Source organism: Lontra canadensis, unplaced genomic scaffold, assembly GCF_010015895.1.
Source record: "Lontra canadensis isolate GAN:19392208 unplaced genomic scaffold, GSC_riverotter_1.0 scaffold41, whole genome shotgun sequence".
Taxonomy (NCBI): Eukaryota; Metazoa; Chordata; class Mammalia; order Carnivora; family Mustelidae; genus Lontra; species Lontra canadensis.
The window spans coordinates 16,097,195-16,116,643 of NW_022631035.1; the positions used below are offsets into that span (position 1 = coordinate 16,097,195).

The 19,449-nt window shown below is 37.7% G+C and overlaps 1 protein-coding gene across 1 annotated transcript in view; it reads right to left on the reverse strand.

Annotated features, from left to right (window-relative positions):
- EFCAB13 (EF-hand calcium binding domain 13) overlaps positions 1-19,449 on the reverse strand; it is a 217,963-nt gene that overhangs the window by 159,535 nt on the left and 38,979 nt on the right. The window contains exons 8-9 of the mRNA XM_032871038.1: positions 15,283-15,426; positions 10,079-10,150 (exon numbers count right to left, since the gene is read on the reverse strand). Coding sequence (XP_032726929.1) covers positions 10,079-10,150; positions 15,283-15,426 — 216 coding nt within the window. The remainder of the gene's footprint in view (positions 1-10,078; positions 10,151-15,282; positions 15,427-19,449) is intronic.

Sequence of the window (19,449 nt, forward strand, 5' to 3'; positions counted from 1 at the left end):
TCTGGATAGAATGACCACACAAAAAATCTCACCACAAAAAAAAAAAAGAACAAGAGGTAGTACCAATTGACAAGGACCTAATTAGTATGGATATAAGTAAGATGTCAGAAGTAGAGTTCAGAATAATGATTATAAAATACTAGCTGGGTTTGAAAAAAGCATAGAAGACACTAGAGAATCCCTTTCTGGAGAAATAAAATCTTATCAAGTCAAAATCAAAAAGGATGTTAATAAGATGCAATAAAAAATGGAGACTCTAACTGCTAGAATAAATGAGGCAGAACAGAGAATTAGTGATATAGAAGACCAAATGTTGGAGAATAAGGAAGCTGAGAAAAAGAGAGATAAACAACTACTTGATCACAACAGGAGAATTCAAGAGAGAAGTGATACGATCAGGTGAAAGAGTATTAGAATATTTAAACTCCCATAAGAGGAGGAAAGGGGGGGGGCAGAAGGTATGTTGGAGCAAATTATAACAGGGAACTTCCCTAATCTGGGACTGGAACCAGGCATTCAGGAGGCAAAGATAATACCTCTCAAAAATCAATAAAAATAGATCAATACCTCGACATATAATAGTGAAGCTTGCAAATCTCAGAGACAAAGAGAAAATCCTGAAAGCAGCTCAGGACAAGAGGTCCATAACCTACAAAGGTAGAAACATTAGGCTGGCAGCGGACATATCCACAGAGACATAGCAACTCAGAAAGGACTGGCATAATTCAGAGTGCTAAATAATAAAAATATGCAGCTAAGAGTACTTGATCCAGGGGGGAAGAAGTAAGATGGCGGAGAAATAGGAGACTGAAATATCATCAGGTCCCAGGAGTTCAGCTAGATAGTTATCAAATCATTATGAACACCTATACAAACTCAACAGGAGATAGAAGAGAAAAGCAGCAATTCTAGGAACAGAAAATCGACCACTTTCCAGAAGGTAGGACATGCGGAGAAGTGAATGAGAAGCAACGGGAAGACAGACCACAGAGGGAGGAGCTGGCTCACAGCAGGTGAGAGAGCAGCAGAGCACAAAATTGGAAATTTTAGAAGTCTGCTCCACGGAGGGACGTCACTCCAGAGGCTAAGAGGGGGGTGGAGTCCTCACAGGGACAGTGTGGTGTCAGGATCCCCAGGATCACAGAAAGACCAGGGGTGCCTGAGTGTGGCAGAGTTCCCAGGTATTGGAGCAGGGAAGCCGGCTATAGAGACAGAGCCCAGGAGTGCCCTCTCAGCTCAGTGTTACCTTAAATTGTGATCCAAGGCACAGTTGGGCCAATGCTCTTCAAGCAGCAACCCCACAAGTGGAGGTTCCGGGGAGAGCCCCTCTTTCCTCCGCTGGGAGGAGCAGCATGGGAGCATGCAGCAGGAAATTGGAGAGTCCAAACGGGGCCATGCACCAGAGAGAGAAACTCTCAGTCACAGGCTGGGTGAGCTCGAAGTAGGGTCAGAGACCAGGGACATGGGATTGATTGACTGCTTTTCTCTGAGGGCGCCCTGAGGAGTGTGGCCCTGAGCTCTAGGTTCCTATAGGCCGGAGAGTTGGAGGCTGCCATCTTCATTCTCATCCTCCAAAGCTGTAAGAAAAGCGTTCAGGGGACAAAAGCTACTGAGAGTGAACCCAAGCAGATTACTTAGCCTGGCCACCGGTAAGGACAGTGCAATTCCACCTCAGGCAAAGACATTTGAGAAACACTGCAACAGGCCCATCCCCCAGAAGATCAGCAAGAATATCCAGCCAAGACCAAGTTCACCGATCAATGAGAACTGCAGAACTCCCGAGTTAGGGGGAAGCAACACAGATTCATGGTTTTTTTCTCATAATCCTTTAGTCTTTCAAAGTTAAATTTTTTAAATTTTCTTTTCTCACTCTATTTTTTAACCTTTCTTATTTCCTATTTTAACATTTTTAAACTATTTTATCTTATTGGTAGCTTTTTTAAAAAATCTTTTTAAGTTTTCATTGTTATAGTCATATTTTATCCCTTCATTTTATTTAACCTTATTTTTTGTATACATAGAGGCTTTTTTTTTTCTTTAAAATTTTGGGATACAGTTAATCTTTGACAAAACAGGAAAAAATATACAGCAGAAAAAAGACAGTCTCTTCAATAAATGGTGCTGGGAAAACTGGGCAGCTATATGTAGAAGAATGAAACTCAACCATTCTCTTACACCGTACACAAAGTTAAACTCAAAATGGATAAAAGACCTCAACATGAGACAGGAATCCATCAGAATCCTAGAGGAGAACATAGGCAGTAATCTCTTCGCTATCAGCCACAGCAACTTCTTTCAAGATATGTCTCCAAAGGCAAAGGAAACAAAAGCCAAAATAAACTTTTGGGACTTCATCAAAATCAAAAGCTTCTGCACAGCAAAGGACAGTCAACAAAACAAAGAGGCAACCTACAGAATGGGAGAAGGTATTTGCAAATGACAGTACAAACAAAAGATTGATATCCAGGATCTATAAAGAACTCCTCAGACTCAACACACACAAAACAGATAATCATATCAAAAAATGGGCAGAAGATATGAACAGACATTTCTCCAATGAAGACATACAAATGGCTATCAGACACATGAAAAAATGTTCATCATCACTAGCCATCAGGGAGATTCAAATTAAAACCACATTGAGATATCACCTTACACCACTTAGAATGGCCAAAATTAGCAAGACAGGAAACAACATGTGTTGGAGGGGATGTAGAGAAAGGGGAACCCTCTTACACTGTTGGTGGGAATGCAAGTTGGTGCAGCCTCTTTAGAGAACAGTGTGGAGATTCCTCAAGAAATTAAAAATAGAGCTTCCCTATGACCCTGCAATTCCACTACTGGGTATTTACCCCAAAGATACAGATGTAGTGAAAAGAAGGGCCATCTGTACCCCAATGTTTATAGCAGCAATGGCCACGGTCTCCAAACTGTGGAAAGAACCAAGAGTTCATGAGTGTTCTGTAGTTCCTTGAGTACAGATCTTTTATCTCTTTGGTTAGGTTTATTCCCAGGTCAGAAAGGATGAATACCCAACTTTTGTAGCAACATGGACGGGACTGGAAGAGATTATGCTGAGTGAAATAAGTCAAGCAGAGAGAGTCAATTTTCATATGGTTTCACTTATTTGTGGAACATAACAAAAAGCATGGAGGACATGGGGAGTTAGGAGAAGGGAGTTGGGGGAAATTGAAAGGGGAGGTGAACAATGAGAGACTATGGACTCTGAAAAACAATCTGAAGGGTTTGAAGAGGTGGGGGGGTGGGAGGTTGGGGGAACCAGGTGGTGGGTATTAGAGAGGGCACGGATTGCATGGAGCACTGGGTGTGGTACAAAAACAATGAATACTATTATGTTGAAAATAAATTAGAAAAATAATTTTAAAAAATAATAAAATAAATAAATAAGTAAATAATTCATATGTTTAATATTTTATGCAAAAAAAAAATTTTGGGATACAATTTCTTCTAATAGATCAAAATGTACCCTAAATCTAGCGCATGACTTTGTTCTAGTCCCCAGCCTGATCACATTCTCTCTTCTTATTTCTTTTTCTAACCAACTTATCTTATCAATTCCATTTTTAGAATCTTTTCAAATTTTCATCTTTACAGTCATATACCATCTCTTCATTGTGTTTACCCTTATTTTTGTGTATACATATTTTTTTCTTTAAAATATTGGGAGGTAGTTTCTTCTAAGAGACCAGAATACACCCAAAATCAAGTGGGTGGCTCTGTTCTATTCACCAGTCTAATATATATATATTTTTTATTTCTAATTTTTTTATTTTTTTATTTTTTCCCCTTTTCATCTCAACCTGGTTTTGGGTCACTTCTGATTTGGTTAAAAAGTAAAAAATAAAAAAACTCACCACAAAAAAAAGAACCAGAAGCAGTACCAACATCTAGGGGCCTAATCAATACGGGCATGAGTAATATGTCAGAACTAGAGTTCAGAGTGATGATGATCAAGGTTCTAGCTGGGCTCAAGAAAACAATGGAAAATATTACAGAATCCTTTTCTGGAGAAACAAAACCCATTTCTGAAGAAGTAAAAGAACTAAAATCTAATCAAGTTGAAATTTAAAAAGCTGTAAGTGAGGTACAATAAAAAATGGAGGCTCTTACTGCTAGGATAAATGAATCAGAAGAGAGAATTAGTGATATAGAAGATCAAATGATGGAGAATAAAGAAGCTGAGCAAAACAGAGACAACTACTAGACCACGAGGGGAGAATTCGAGAGATAAGTGATACCACAAGACAAAAGAATATTAGAATATTTGGGATGACAGAAGAAGAAAGAGAAAGAGAGGCAGAAGGTATATTGGAGCAAATTACAGCAGAGAATTTCCCTAACATGGCAACGGGAAAAAGCATCAAAATCCAGGAGGCACAGAGACCCACCTCCAAATCAATAAAAATAGGTCCACACCCTGCCATTTAATAGTAAAATTTATAAGTCTTAGTGACAAAGAGAAAATCCTGAAAGCAGCTCAGGACCAGAGGTCTGTAACCTACAATGACAGAAATATTAGAATGTCAGCAGACCTATCCACAGAGACCTGGCAGGTCAGAAAGGACTGGCATGATATATTCAGAGCACTAAATGGGAAAAATATGAGCCAATAATACTCTATACAGGTAGACAGACATGAAATTAGAAGGAGAGATAAAAAGCTTCCAGAACAAACAAAAAGTAAAAGAATTTGCAAACACCAAACCAGCCCTATGGGAAGTACTGAAAGGGGTCGTCTAAGCAAAGAGAGAGCCTAAAAGTAACAGACCAGAAAGGAACAGGGACAATATACAGTAACAGTAACCTTACAAGCAATACAATGGCAATAAATTCATATCTTTCAATAGTTACCCTGAATGTAAATGGACTAAATGCCCCAATCAGACACAGGGTAACAGAACAGATAAAAAAAACCCAAAACCCATCAATATGCTGTCTACAAGAAAATCATTTTAGACCCAAAGACACCTCCAGATTAAAGTGAGAGGATGGAAAACCATTTACCATGCTAATGGACATCAAATGAAAGCTGAGGTGGCAATCCTTATATCAGATAAATTAGATTTTAAGCCAAAGACTATAATAAGAGATGAGGAAATACACTATGTCATACTTAAAGTGTCTGTCCAACAAGAAGATCTAACAATTTTAAATATCTATATCCCTAACATGGGAACAGACAATGATATAAACCATTAATAACAAAATCAAAGAAACACACTGACAATAATACAATAATAGTAGGGGACTTTAACACCCGCCTCACCAAAATGGACAGATCATCTAAGCAAATGATCAACAAGGAACTAAAGGCCTTAAATGACACACTGGACCAGATGGACATCACAGATATATTCAGAACATTCCATCCCAAAGCAACAGAATACACATTCTTCTCTAGTGAACATGAAACATTCTCCAGATCACATCCTGGATCACAAATCAGGTCTCAACTGTTATCAAAAGATTGGGGTATTTCCCTGCATATTTTCAGATCACAATACTCTGAAACTAGAACTCAATCACAAGAAGAAACTTAGAAAGAACTCAAATACATAGAGGCTAAAGAGCATCCTACTAAAGAGTGAATGGGTCAACTGGAAATTAAAGGAGAATTTTTTAAAAATTCATGGAAACAAATGAAAATGAGAACACAACTGTTCAAAATCTTTGGGAAACAGCAAAGGCTGTCCTGAGAGGAAAGTATATAGCAATACAAGCCTTTCTAAAGAAACAACAAAGGTCTCAAGTACACAACCTAACCCTATACCTAAAGTAGCTGGAGAAAGAACAGCAAAGAAAGGCCTAAACCCAGCAGGGGAAGAGAAATCATAAAGATCAGAGCAGAAATCAATGAAATCAAAACCAAAAAAACAGTAACAAATCAACGAAACTGGGAGCTGATTCTTTGAAAGAATTAATAAGATTGATAAACTCCTGGCTAGACTTATCAAAAAGAAGAGAAAGGACCCAAATAAATAAAATCATGCATGAAAGAGGAGAGATCACAACCAACACCAAAGAAATACAATTATAAGAACATATTATGAGCAACTCTACCCCCAACAAATTTGACAATCTGGAAGAAATGGATGCATTCCTAGAGACAGAGAAACTACCAAAACTGAACCAGGAAGAAATAGAAAACCTGAACAGAGCCATAACCAGTAAGGAGATTGAAGCAGTCAGCAAAAATCTCCCAGCAAACAAGAACCCAGGGCCAGACGGCTTCCCAGGGGACTTCTACCAAACATTTAAAGAATTGATACCTATTCTCTTGAAACTACTCCAAAAAATGAAATGGAAGGAAATGTAACAAACTCATTTTTTAGTCCAGCATTGCCTTGATCCCAAAACGAGACAAAGACCCCATCAAAAAGAATTACAGACCAATATACTTGATTAATACGGATGCAAAAATTCTCACCAAAATACTAGCCAATAGATTCCAACACTACATTAAAAGGATTATTCACAATAACGAAGTGGGATTTATTCCTGGGCTGCAAGCTTGGTTCAACATCTGGAAATCAATCAATGTGATACGATACATTAATAAAAGAAAGAACAAGAACCATATGATACTCTCCATAGATGCTGAAAAGGCATTTGACAAAGTACAGCATCCTTTCTTGATCAAAATTCTTCAAAGTGTAGGGATAGAGGGTACATGCCTCAATATCATCAAAGCCATCTATGAAAAACCCACAGTGAATATCATTTTCAATGGGGAAAAAAATGAGAGCTTTTCTCCTAAGGTCAAGAACACGGCAGGGATGTCCACTATCACCACTGCTATCTAACATAGTACCAGAAGTCCTAGCCTCAGCAATCAGATAACAAAAAGAAATTAAATGCATCCAAATTGGCAAAGAAGTAAAACTCTCACTCTTTGCAGATGATATGATATTTAATGTGGAAAACACAAAAGACTCCATTCCAAAACTGCTAGAACTTGTACAGGAATTTAGTAAAGTGTCAGGATATAAAATCAGTGCACAGAAATCAGCTGCATCTCCATACAACAGCAAGACAGAAGAAAGAGAAATTAAGGAGTCAATCCCATTTACAATTGCACCCAAAACCATAAGATACCTAGGAATAAACCTAACCAAAGAGGCAACGAATCTGTACTTAGAAAACTATAAAGTACTCATGAAAGAAATTGAGGAAGACACAAAGAAATGGAAAAATGTTCCATGCTCATGGATTGCAAGAACAAATATTGTGAAAATGTCTATGCAACCTAAAGCAATCTACACATTTAATGCAATTCCTATCAAAATACCATCAATTTTCTTCAAAGAAATGGAACAAATAATCCTAAAATTTACATGGAGTCAGAAAGACCAGGAATAGCCAGAGGAAGGTTGAAAAAGAAAAACAAAGCAGGTGGCATCACAATTCTGGACTTCAAGCTCTATTACAAAGCTGTAATCATTAAGATGTATGATACTGGCACAAAAACAGACACATAGATCAATGGACAGAACAGAGAGCCCAGACATGGACCCTCAACTCTATGGTCAACTAATCTTTGACAAAGCAGGAAAGAATGTCCAACGGGGGAAAAAAAAAAAAACAGTCTCTTCAACAAATGGTGTTGGGAAAATTGGACAGCCACATGTAGAAGAATGAAACTGGGCCATTTCCTTACACCACACACAAAAATAGACTCAAAATGGATGAAAGACCTCAATGTGAGACAGGAATCCATCAAAATCCTTGAGGAGAACACAGGCAGCAACCTCTTCGACCTCAGCAACAGCAACTTCTTCCTAGAAACACTGCCAAAGGCAAGGGAAGCAAGGGTAAAAATGAACTACTGGGACTTCATCATGATGAAAAACCTTTGCACAGCAAAGGAAACAGTCAACAAAACCAAAAGACAGCTGACAGAATGGAAGAAGATATTTGCAAATGACATATCAGATAAAGGGCTAGTACCCAAAATCTATAAAGAACTTATCAAACTCAACACCCAAAGAACAAATAATCTAATCAAGAAATGGGCAGAGGACATGAACAGACATTTCTGCAAAGAAGACATCCAGATGGCCAACAGATACATGAAAAAGTGCTCCACGTCACTTGGCATCAGGGAAATACGAATCAAAACCACAGTGAGATACCACTTCACACCAGTCAGAATGGCTAAAATTAACAAGTCAGGAAATGACAGATATTGGCAAGGATGCGGAGGAAGGGGAACCCTCCTACACTATTGGTGGGAATGCAAGCTGGTGCAGCCACTCTGGAAAATAGCATGGAGGTTCCTCAAAAAGTTGAAAATAGAGGTACCCTACGACCCAGCAATCTCATTACTAGGTATTTACCCTAAAGATAGAAATGTAGTGATCTGAAGGGGCATATGCACCCAAGTGTTTATAGCAGCAATGTCCACAATAGCCAAACTATGGAAAGAACCTAGATGTCCATCAACAGATGAATGAATAAAGAAGATGTGGTGTATATATATACAATGGGATACTATGCAGCCATCAAAGGAAATGAAATCTTGCCATCTACAATAACATGGATGGAACTAGAGGGTATTACGCTTAGTGAAATAAGCCAATCAGAGAAAGACAATTATCATATGATCTCTCTAATATGAGGAATTTGAGAGGCAGGGCAGGGGTTATGGGGGGTAGCAAGGGAGAAAATGAAACAAGATGGAATAGGGAGAGAGACAAACCATAAGAGACTTTTTTTTTTTAAACCATAAGAGATTCTTAATTTTACAAAACAAACTGAGGGTTGCTGGGGGGTGGGGGGTAGGGATAGGGTGGCTGGATTATGGACATTGGGGAGGGTGTGTGCTATGGTCAGTGCTGTGAAATGTGTAGGACTGATCATTCACAGACCTGTACCCCTGGGGCAAATAATACATTATATGTTAATAAAAATAATCAAGCATATAGGGGTGCCTGGGTGAGTCAGTCAATTAAGCATTTGTTGGACTCTTGATTTCACCTCAGGTCATGATCTCAGGGTCATGAGACTGAGCCCCACATTGGGCTCCAAGCTGGGTATGTAGGCTGCTTAGGATTCTCTCTCTCTTCCTTTGCCCTTCCCCGCATCTTCCTTTTAAATTAAATAAATGAATAAATAAATAAATATATTTAAGATCAAGCAAATAAAAAAGACAATTATTAATTCAAAGAGGGAAAAATTTTCTGAGGAAAATAAAAGTAACCATAAGATACTAAATAGCTCAGCTATGAACAGTGTTCCCATAAACCTACTAGCATAAATTCTGAATTAAAATTTAATCAAATTACCATGTAACTATATTGGGAGTATGGATAGGTATGGGAAGAGTAAGTGGATATGGTGGAGACAAGGAAGATAAAACAGCTAAATCCTTATTTTTCATAATTAGGAAGTTTACTACATCTACCCCAAATTTTAAAAATCAACAAATAAAATTACAACATGTTTTTTATTGTCATGAAGACAAATGTCAAGTAATCATCTAAAATATTTTAAATGTTTGCCTCTGAAGAAGCTGAGGAAAGGAACAGATCAGAGACTTTTATTTGCAGTAAGCTTATTATAACTGTATAATCCTTAAAATTATATACATAGATAATCTTGGTCAAAAGATATTTGGACAAATTAGAGAAAGAATAAGGAATGACAAGATGTGCAATAGGAAGAGATTTTTAAAAGTACTTAATGAAGAAAAACTGAACTAAATCATGAATGATAGTGAAGAATATACTAAAAATGTTTAACTGTCAGTATCAGGATGTTCAAATGACCCAAGATTTGCAAATTAAATATCTTTTTTCAGTGTTACTATTTTGTTTTAAAGTTTACTTTGTGTTAAAAAATACTAAGGGAAAGATAAAAGTAGAAAATTAAGAGATAGTTATGTAACCGATTTTAATTAGGTATATTTAGGATATTAAACTTTATCTCCCTAATTTAAGAGAGCAATGGTTTCAGAGAAGGCTTTAAAATTCATATGATAAAACCTATCAATGAGGGTTTAATTTAAAGACAAGTTATTTATAAACAAAGCTTATCATAGCAATAAGAGCTCACTTACAAAAACCCTCATACTGGTGCTGTAGTTCATCCAAAGTAAATATAATATCTCTAATATCCACCCTGTGGTTACCTGTAATAGAAAGAATAAGTTCAAACATTGTCTTTCTTTTTTTTTAACATAAATATTACTTCCATCCTATTCTAATATGAAAATAACACAGAGATGTGTAGAATACAGAGTGGAGGGCCAGCTATTATAGGTTTTGAATAATAACTGGAATTGTGAATTAATAATTCAGTACACATTGAAATGTAAGACGAAGACCATTATTTTCTTTTCTCCTTAATAAGAGTTTCCTGTCAAAAGAAATTAGTTACCTTTTAAGCCTGAAAGCTAGGTAATGAGGATAATATTTTAATAAAACACTTTTTCTGAGTACCATAGGTAGAATTTCAAGTTTTAACTCTTGTCTTCCTCACTAGATCATGAGCTCTTCAAGAGCAGAGAAGGTGTCATTTGTTTCCCCAATGCCTGGCAAAATATCTACTTCCCAACACTTAAAAATTATTTTTTAAGACTTTATTTATTTATTCATGAGAGACAAAGAGGCAGACAGAGAGAGAGTGGCAGAGGCAGAGGGAGAAACAGGCTCCCCGCAGAGCAGGGAGCCCAATGCAGGACTCGATCCTATGAACCTGAGATCATGACCTGAGCCAAAGGCAGATGCTTAACCAACCGAGCCACCTAGGTGCCCTTAAAAATTATTTTTGAATGAATAAAATAAACTGAAGGCTGTAAAGAATAATGCAATGTCCACATTGTGGATAGCAGAAAACCATTGATTTAGCATCTTCTATGTGTCCGGCACTCATAAGTATAGTTTCCTATCATTCCTGCCCTTGCCTTTGTCTAAGACCATTTTCCTTCTTAGACAGTGTATGACAGAGAATGGGTTCAGAGGCAGTGACCTTAAATATGTCATTCCAATTGCGCACAAAGGTAGAAAATGCTTTTCCCAATAGTTCTTGCCTCCAAATGTTTGACTTTCCTTGACATCCAAGGTGAAAAAGACCAGGAGCTGACTTCCCTACCTATAAAAACACTAGGTTTATTCTTCCATCTATGCATAAGAAATCAACTGCTCAATTACATGCATAAGCAAAGACCCTGAAAAAAAGGCAGGCTTTTAATGTGCCTCTGAGTCAAAGAAGAATTATATGCAATATAGTTTTGGTGTTGGGTAGGTTTGATTCATTCTGATTTTTTGAAAATTGGTAAGCTGCATCAGGTGCAGGCCTTTAAATTACTACAAAGCAAGGTAAGTATTTGACCCAATCGAAGAATTGCTAGACCAATTGATGCTAAGTTGTCTTCTGATTAGGAACTGTTTCTTACATTCTGTTTTTTTATTTCCTTGGTATTTAATCTCATTCTCTTCTTGATTTTGGTACTAACACCCCCCTTAGTCTCCCCAGGGAATTCCTGGCACTTACTGTAGATTGAGTCCATGTCCTAAGTTCTTAGATCATAGCTTAAGTCCTAAAATAATTCAAGGCTTCAGCCCTCAAACTCTTGAATTTGATGAGTGAAAAGTATTCTGTTGGACTATATATAAATTAATCCAATGGAGAAGGACATATTGTCTATATCCACTCTCCACTTAAAAAACTCCCTTCTCTGGAAAGAGGTTCAGTATCAACCAGTGAGAATGCAGTAGCTAACTATAGATTCACTAGCTCTTGCTCAAAATTTATTTCTTGCTTCTATACAAAAATAGATCTATCACAAACCTCCCAAACAAATATTATCTATTTAAATAGTCCCTGGTGGCCAAAGAAGCATTACAGAATCTGAAATTACTATTTTGGCTCCTATCTGGCTTATCAGAACCTTAATGAATAATTCCTAGTTGAGACTGAGGCAATCAGTATAGTTATAGGCACAATTTATTTCATAAGGTAAGTTCAAAAGCCTCCCATTCTCATATACATACTTCAGGAGGAAATTCAACCTAGAAAATATAAATATCTAGTGTGGAAAAAAAAATATCCTAATCATCAAGGTCATATTCAGGGCAACATTAGTTTGAAGGTATTAAGTGACTATTAATACTGTATTTCCACAATCTTCACAACAGCTCCACAATATTAAAAACCTTGTCTATCAAAAAAATACACTAGTCACTACTTTTCACCCAGTTAAATTATCAGATTACTAATCACCATAAAACTACTGCACCAAAATATCCTATTTCAAAAACAAAACTACCTGACACTCCCAGAACTCTCACCAAGTTATTTCCCATATTTCTCTTGCCATATCGTAATGAAGCAAATGCTTGTTGGACTTCCTTGCAAATTTCAATGGCGTAATTCTTTCCTCTCATTGTGGATACTCATAAAGATGAACATATTCTCCACATATCATTATTACTCAAAAAAACCAAAGCAAATACAAAAACAAGAAGTTAAAACAGTACCTAAAACAGGGTGTTATGCCTTCTACTACTTCTATCACTCCTTACTTCAAAATTCTGTTACAGAAGAATGCATATCTCCTACCTAGGTAATCCAAGAATTCTGGCATTCTGGGGTCTTTGGCATTCTTTTCTTTAATATTTAAATTAAATAGTTCAGACCCCAGACCATACACGATATGAACATAAATCAGTACTCTCTCCAAAATTTGAGGATTCCTGAGTGTTTTATACTCTTGCAGTTGATTTGTATTTCTTCTACTCCCCTGGACTCTCGATCTCACTTACATCATCATATTCTATAGGTGCTATAAATCTCTCCACCCCAAGCCTACCTAACACAGAACCTATAGATCTTTCTCCTTTGAATCCCCACCAACACTACTAACACAAGGCTATTGTACATAACCACCTTTTACTAGATAACTTGCAATTAATGGAAGTATGGGAGTTCTTTATAGTACAACAAGCAACATCAAACTATTGTCCCAAGGTCTATAATTACTCTCTACTGATTGCAGGACCCCCAATCCACTCTTAGCTGCCCTCAATCTTCTTCCTCCAGCTGCCAATTAGCCACTATGGTAATCTAAATTCCTGTTGTTTACTTACATAGAGTACTTTACTTTACCTTTTGGCTCAAACTAGGTGTCTCCCAATAGGCTTTAACTTCCATAATCAAACAAACCTATTAAAACGATTTTCCTAGTGAAAAGACAAGGACCTTCCCTGTGAGGAATTTTATCTTAGGTCACAACCAGCTTATCAAAATGACATAGTGAAGAAATCTTGTTCTCTCTGGTTAGAGGAGATGGAGTAAAGGGTGAGACTTATTAACTCATTCAACATATATTTGTTGAGCAGTTAATATGTAACATAAGCACTGTAATAATAGGTACTGAGGATACAACAGTGAGAAAAAAGTAGACATGATATCTGCTTTCCTAGTGCTCTTATTTGAGATACAGATCTTAATAAAACAATAAGAAATAAAAATTGCAATTGTGGTTAGGGCTCTGAGAGTGATATGAGAATCTGAGCTCGATAGAGAAGTCATGGAAACATCCCTATAGAGTTGAGTTTAAATCTAAAGTAGAAGTAGGAATTAACTAGGAGGAGCAGAATGTTCCAGGGAAAGAAACGAACACATGCAAAGGCTATGGCAGGAGGAGGCATGGCATACAACCGAAACTCTGTGAAGACACAGTAAGCAAAGCAGAATGTGGTCTGCAACAAAGCTGGAGACCTACGGTAAAGGCCAGATATTGCAAACCCTCGATCACAACATTAAAGGGTTCTTCATTCCAAGAAGTATTTTTAGATTTTGTGTGGGGAGGTAACATGATGAGATGTGTATTTTTTAAAAAGAAGATTATTCTGACTGTAATGCAAAAGGGGAAAGACCAGATATGGGTGGACTTGTGCCCTAAAGACTATTTAATAATATGGCTTGAGATTAATCTTTAAAATCCATATTTTATGGATATTTTCATTCCTCAGAACGTCCCTCCACTTATGTCTACCAACCCAGAACCCACCATAAATGACTACCTAGTAAAATCCATGTAGCCTGGGGTGCCTGGGTGACTCAGTTAAACGACCAACTGTTGATTTTGACTCAGGTCATGATTTCAGGGTTGTGAGATTGAGCCCCACGTCAGGCTCTGTGCTGGGTGTGGAGTCTGCTTAAGATTCTCTGTCTGCCCCTCTGATTCTTCTCCCTCTCAAAAAAAAAAAAAAAAGAGAGAGAAAGAAAGGAAGAAAGATAGAAAAGGAAAGGAAAGGAAAAGAAAGGAAAGGAAAGGAAAGAAAAAGAAATCCATGCAGCCTGGTCTATCTTCACAACACATTTCAGCAACCAAGGGCCCCCTATAAAGCTACCATTAACAAATGACAAAAACCAGTGGAAGTCCATTGAAAGGATGTCATATCTGATTATTTTTCTGCCATATTTATACAAACTATTCCCTCAGTCTAAAATATCTTTCTCATTCTTCATTACCACCTTCAACCAATTAACCCCTACTGATCCTTCAAGATTTAGATCAGATATAACATCCTCTGATAATCTTTCCCTGGTGCTTCCAGGATACATTTGCAGCTTATCTACAGTCTATAATAGTATTTGCTATACAACATTATAATTCTCATTTTACTTGACTCTTTCCACACTAGAACATGAGGTCCTTTGGAATAAGATGTGTGTTCTATTCATCTGTGTATCACCTAGCACAGTTCCAAGCACAGTAGATATTAAATGACTAAACGAATGGATAATCAAAGAATCAATAATTTATCAGCCCACTATTATCAGCCACCCCCTCATGACATGTAAACATGTAATACAAAACATCTGCTAAATATGTTTGTAAAGTTTAAAAGATATCTACATTTTGCAGAGTAACTGAATAAGGAAGATTATGTAATCAAAGCTATCTAAAAAAATTTTAAATTCAAGAAATTTAGGTCTCCTAACTTGTGAAACCAATGCCCTTCACACTACAGAAACTATCTCTACACAGACAAGAAATAACTACTGGAAAAGAGAGTTAAATTTGAAAAGAAAATAAATCCATTTTTCTCTTAGATTTTTAGCAAACATATCAAAATACAATTTTAGAAATTTCTCATTTAATTGTCCTAGGCTATCTCTTACCGTAAGATATCAGTAAGCAGTGATGATGGCAAAAAGGCAAGAATCAAGAAGAAAAAGGAGAAATAAAGGGTAAATCCGAAAATTGATATCCAAGAAAGACATATATACATATTAATTCAAACAACTCACTGTCTATACTAGCATGTTTTATCACTTCCTGAAAAGTTTCAGGGATTACAGGGATATCCATGCTATCCAAAACAGCAGCCAGCTCATCAGTGGCAACTCGACCACTTTTTATCCTACAGAAAATCTTCAAGGCATTCTGGAATGCTGCAAAAATACAATAAAAAAAGAAATTATTTTACCATAAGAACCAACAGCTTTTCTTGGAGGAGCTAATTTTGTGTCAATAATCTACCAGTGGAAAATAACACAGGCATAGGGTTTTCTAAAATTTTACTTGCAGGTAGGAATTTGCTCAATTCTGATATTCTTTGTAAAAAGTATAATTTTTGCTATTATCACTAGTGATATAACATTAGCAATAATAGCTGGTATTTACTGAATGCTATTTACATGTTGAGCATTGTGCTAAAATCTATGAGCATTGTGCTAAAAGGTATGGGTTCTCTCATTATAGCATATTCACCTCTTAGTTAAAACATTTAACTGAAATTTTTTCTTACCAGTGGTATAATCTATAATATCAGGGCAGCTTAAACCAAAATTTGAAAGCATCATTAATTTCTTAAAAATGTCATTTAGAAAAAATAGTATAACAGGAGAATGGAATAGATCACAAAATTTCTCTTTAGATTTTTTATCATATTACAAAGAATTGAGCAGTGGTTTAACCACTACTGAAAGAACTTCTAGTCCTCCACAGGAACTTCATTTTCAAAAAAAAAAAAAAAAAAGAGAGAGAGAGAGAAAGAAAGAGACTTCATTTTCTTATGCTAACATAAGTATCAAAAGTACTGGAAAGAACACAGAGAGAATTTTTCCTACACAAATGTCTTTCTTAAAACCTAAATGATTGATACCTGGTCCTAATGCTGAATTTAAGTGCTCCTCAGACCACTGCATCCCTCAATTTAATTTGATAAGGAAACACAATTCCCATAATCAATTCCAGAGAGCAAACCACTTTATAGTCAGACCACATTTCTTGGAATTCAGGCCATAACAAGCATAATGATCCAAAAGGTTTTAGATTTGCACAGGTGGAAGAACTGGGCATTATTCATTTATTCAACTAGTAGTTATTGATCAAGTGAGCAAAAGTGGCAGAGGAAGGATGCCTGAGAATCCTCTCCTCCATAAAAGCAATGAGAACACTGGCAAAAGTTGTCAGAATCAACTTTTCCCAAAACTCTGGATATAAATCAAAGGATTACAGCAATCCAAAGAGTGTTTTTTCAAGAAAAATGGCTGAATCTCAGTAATAGTGAACTTTGTGGCATTTTAACTTGTCATATTCCCATATCATCATCCCAGCTTCCCAGGAATATTTAAAACTGAGAGCCTATAATCATGCTGAAAAACAGTAGCCTGGCAGCCAATGGGAAAGAATGAGGTTAAATTTCTTCAAAGCCCCATTCCCTAAGAACTGTCATTATTAGACCTGTTTGGTGGTTCTGTGGAAGACCCTACTTGCAAAACTGTCCTTATTTTACCTGACTCAAAGCTTGCCCAGTGCAGTGTCTTTTCCCTGGGAGTACTCATTAAAAACAATCAGAGGCAATTAATTAACATTATGACTGCCTGAAGTGGTAAGTAACAGTTGGAACAAGCACCGGGTGTTATATGTAAGTGATGAATCACTAAATTTCCCTCCTGAAGCCAATATTACATTAGATGTTAACTAACTAGAATTTAAACAAAACTTGAAAAAACAACACAAAGACAGATTCTGAAGCCCTGGTCTTCAACGCTACTGCTACTCTTCCAATAGCATACTAATTTTAAAAAGTCAAATAAACCCACAACTGTACAAAGAATAAAGATAAAAGCAACATAAATTTCCCATCCAGGGCATGCAAAAATGATGTATTTTGATTAATATCCTACTTGGATACCTTTCTATGTCTCTTTACACACATCGATGACTGTGAACATTTCACCCAAATAAAACAGTAGATATAGTCTACTATCTTTCCACTCAGAAATTTCTAAGTCTGGGCGCCTGGGTGGCTCAGTGGGTTAAGCCGCTGCCTTCAGCTCAGGTCATGATCTCAGGGTCCTGGGATCGAGTCCCGCATCCGGCTCTCTGCTCAACAGGGAGCCTGCTTCCCTCTCTCTCTCGCTCTGCCTGCCTCTCTGTCTACTTGTGATCTCTCTCTGTCAAATAAATAAATAAGGAAGAAAAACATTTCCGGGAATAGGCTTGCTAAAAACAAGACACCCAGTGTCTTTTTTTCTAAGTTCAAGAAGATTCGGTGGTAGCCCCAAATCATGGACCAGATATTTGCCCGGCACATACTATAGATCAGGTATCTAAACAGCCTGAACAACTGTGACCTGGTACTCAGCAACTTCTTTGGGCAAAAGACTTGGATTAAATCCCATTATCAACAGTTCACTTAAAAATGGACAACTGGAGGAGTCAAGATGGCGGAGAAGTAGCAGGCTGAGACTACTTAAGGTAGCAGGAGATCAGCTAGATAGCTTATCTAAAGATTGCAAACACCTACAAATCCAATGGGAGATCGAAGAGAAGAAGAACAGCAATTCTAGAAACAGAAAATCAACCACTTTCTGAAAGGTAGGACTGGCGGAGAAGTGAATCCAAAGCGACGGGAAGATAGACGGCGGGGGGAGGGGCCCGCTCCCGGCAAGCGGCGGAGCAACGAGCACAAAATCAGGACTTTTAAAAGTCTGTTCCGCTGAGGGACATCGCTCCAGAGGCTTAACTGGGGTGAAGCCCACACGGGGTCAGCGTGGCCTCAGGTCCCGCAGGGTCACAGAAGGATCGGGGGTGTCTGAGTGTCGCAGAGCTTGCAGGTATTAGAACAGGGAAGCCGGCTACAGAGACAGAGCTGAGGAGTGAGCTCTAAGCTCGGGTTTACCTTGAACCGGTCGCAGGCTCGGTCAGCTCGGAGCGCGGCCGGAGGCCAGGGTGACGGGAGCAATTGGGCGAGGTTCTCTGAGGGCGCACTGAGGAGTGGGGCCCCAGACTCTCGGCTCCTCCGGGCTAGAGACTGGGAGGCCGCCATCTTCATTCCCGTCCTCCGGAACTCTACGGAAAGCGCTCAGGAAACAAAAGCTCCCGAAAGTGAACCGAGCGAAAGTGAACCGAGCGGATTACTCAGCCCGGCCCCTGGTAAGGGCAGTGCAACTCCGCCTGGGGCAAAGACACTTGAGAATCACTACAACAGGCCCCTCCCCCAGAAGATCAACAAGAAATCCATCCAGGACCAAGTTCACCTACCAAGGAGAGTAGTTTCAATACCAAGGAGAGCAGCGGAATTCCAGAGGAGGAGAAAGCAAAGCACGGAACTCATGGCTTTCTCCCCATGATTCTTTAGCCTTGCAGTTAAATTTTTTTTTTCTTTTTCAATTTTTTTTCTCTTCTTCTGCTAAATTTTTTTAACTTTTACCCTTTTCTTTCTTAACATTTTTTAACTAGTTTATCTAATATATATATATTTTTTCCGTTTTATATTTTTTCATTATTGGTTTTCTTTTTTTATTTGTTTCTTTTTTCTTTCTTTCTTTTTTTTTTTCTTTCCGAACCTCTTTATATCCCCTTTCGCCCCCCCTCACGATTTGGGATCTCTTCTGATTTGGCTAAAGCATATTTTCCTGGGGTTGTTGCCATCCTTTTAGTATTTTACTTGTTCCTTCATATACTCTTACCTGGACAAAATGACAAGGCGGAAAAATTCACCACAAAAAAAAGAACAAGAGGCAGTACCAAAGGCTAGGGACCTAATCAATACAGACATTGGTAATATGTCAGATCTAGAGTTCAGAATGACGATTCTCAAGGTTCTAGCCGGGCTCGAAAAAGGCATGGAAGATATTAGAGAAACCCTCTCAGGAGATATAAAAGCCCTTTCTGGAGAAATAAAAGAACTAAAATCTAATCAAGTTGAAATCAAAAAAGCTATTAATGAGGTGCAATAAAAAATGGAGGCTCTCACTGCTAGGATAAATGAGGCAGAAGAAAGAATTAACGATACAGAAGACCAAATGACAGAGAATAAAGAAGCTGAGCAAAAGAGGGACAAACAGCTACTGGACCACGAGGGCAGAATTCGAGAGATGAGTGACACCATAAGACGAAACAACATTAGAATAATTGGGATTACAGAAGAAGAAGAAAGAGAGAGGGGAGCAGAAGGTATATTG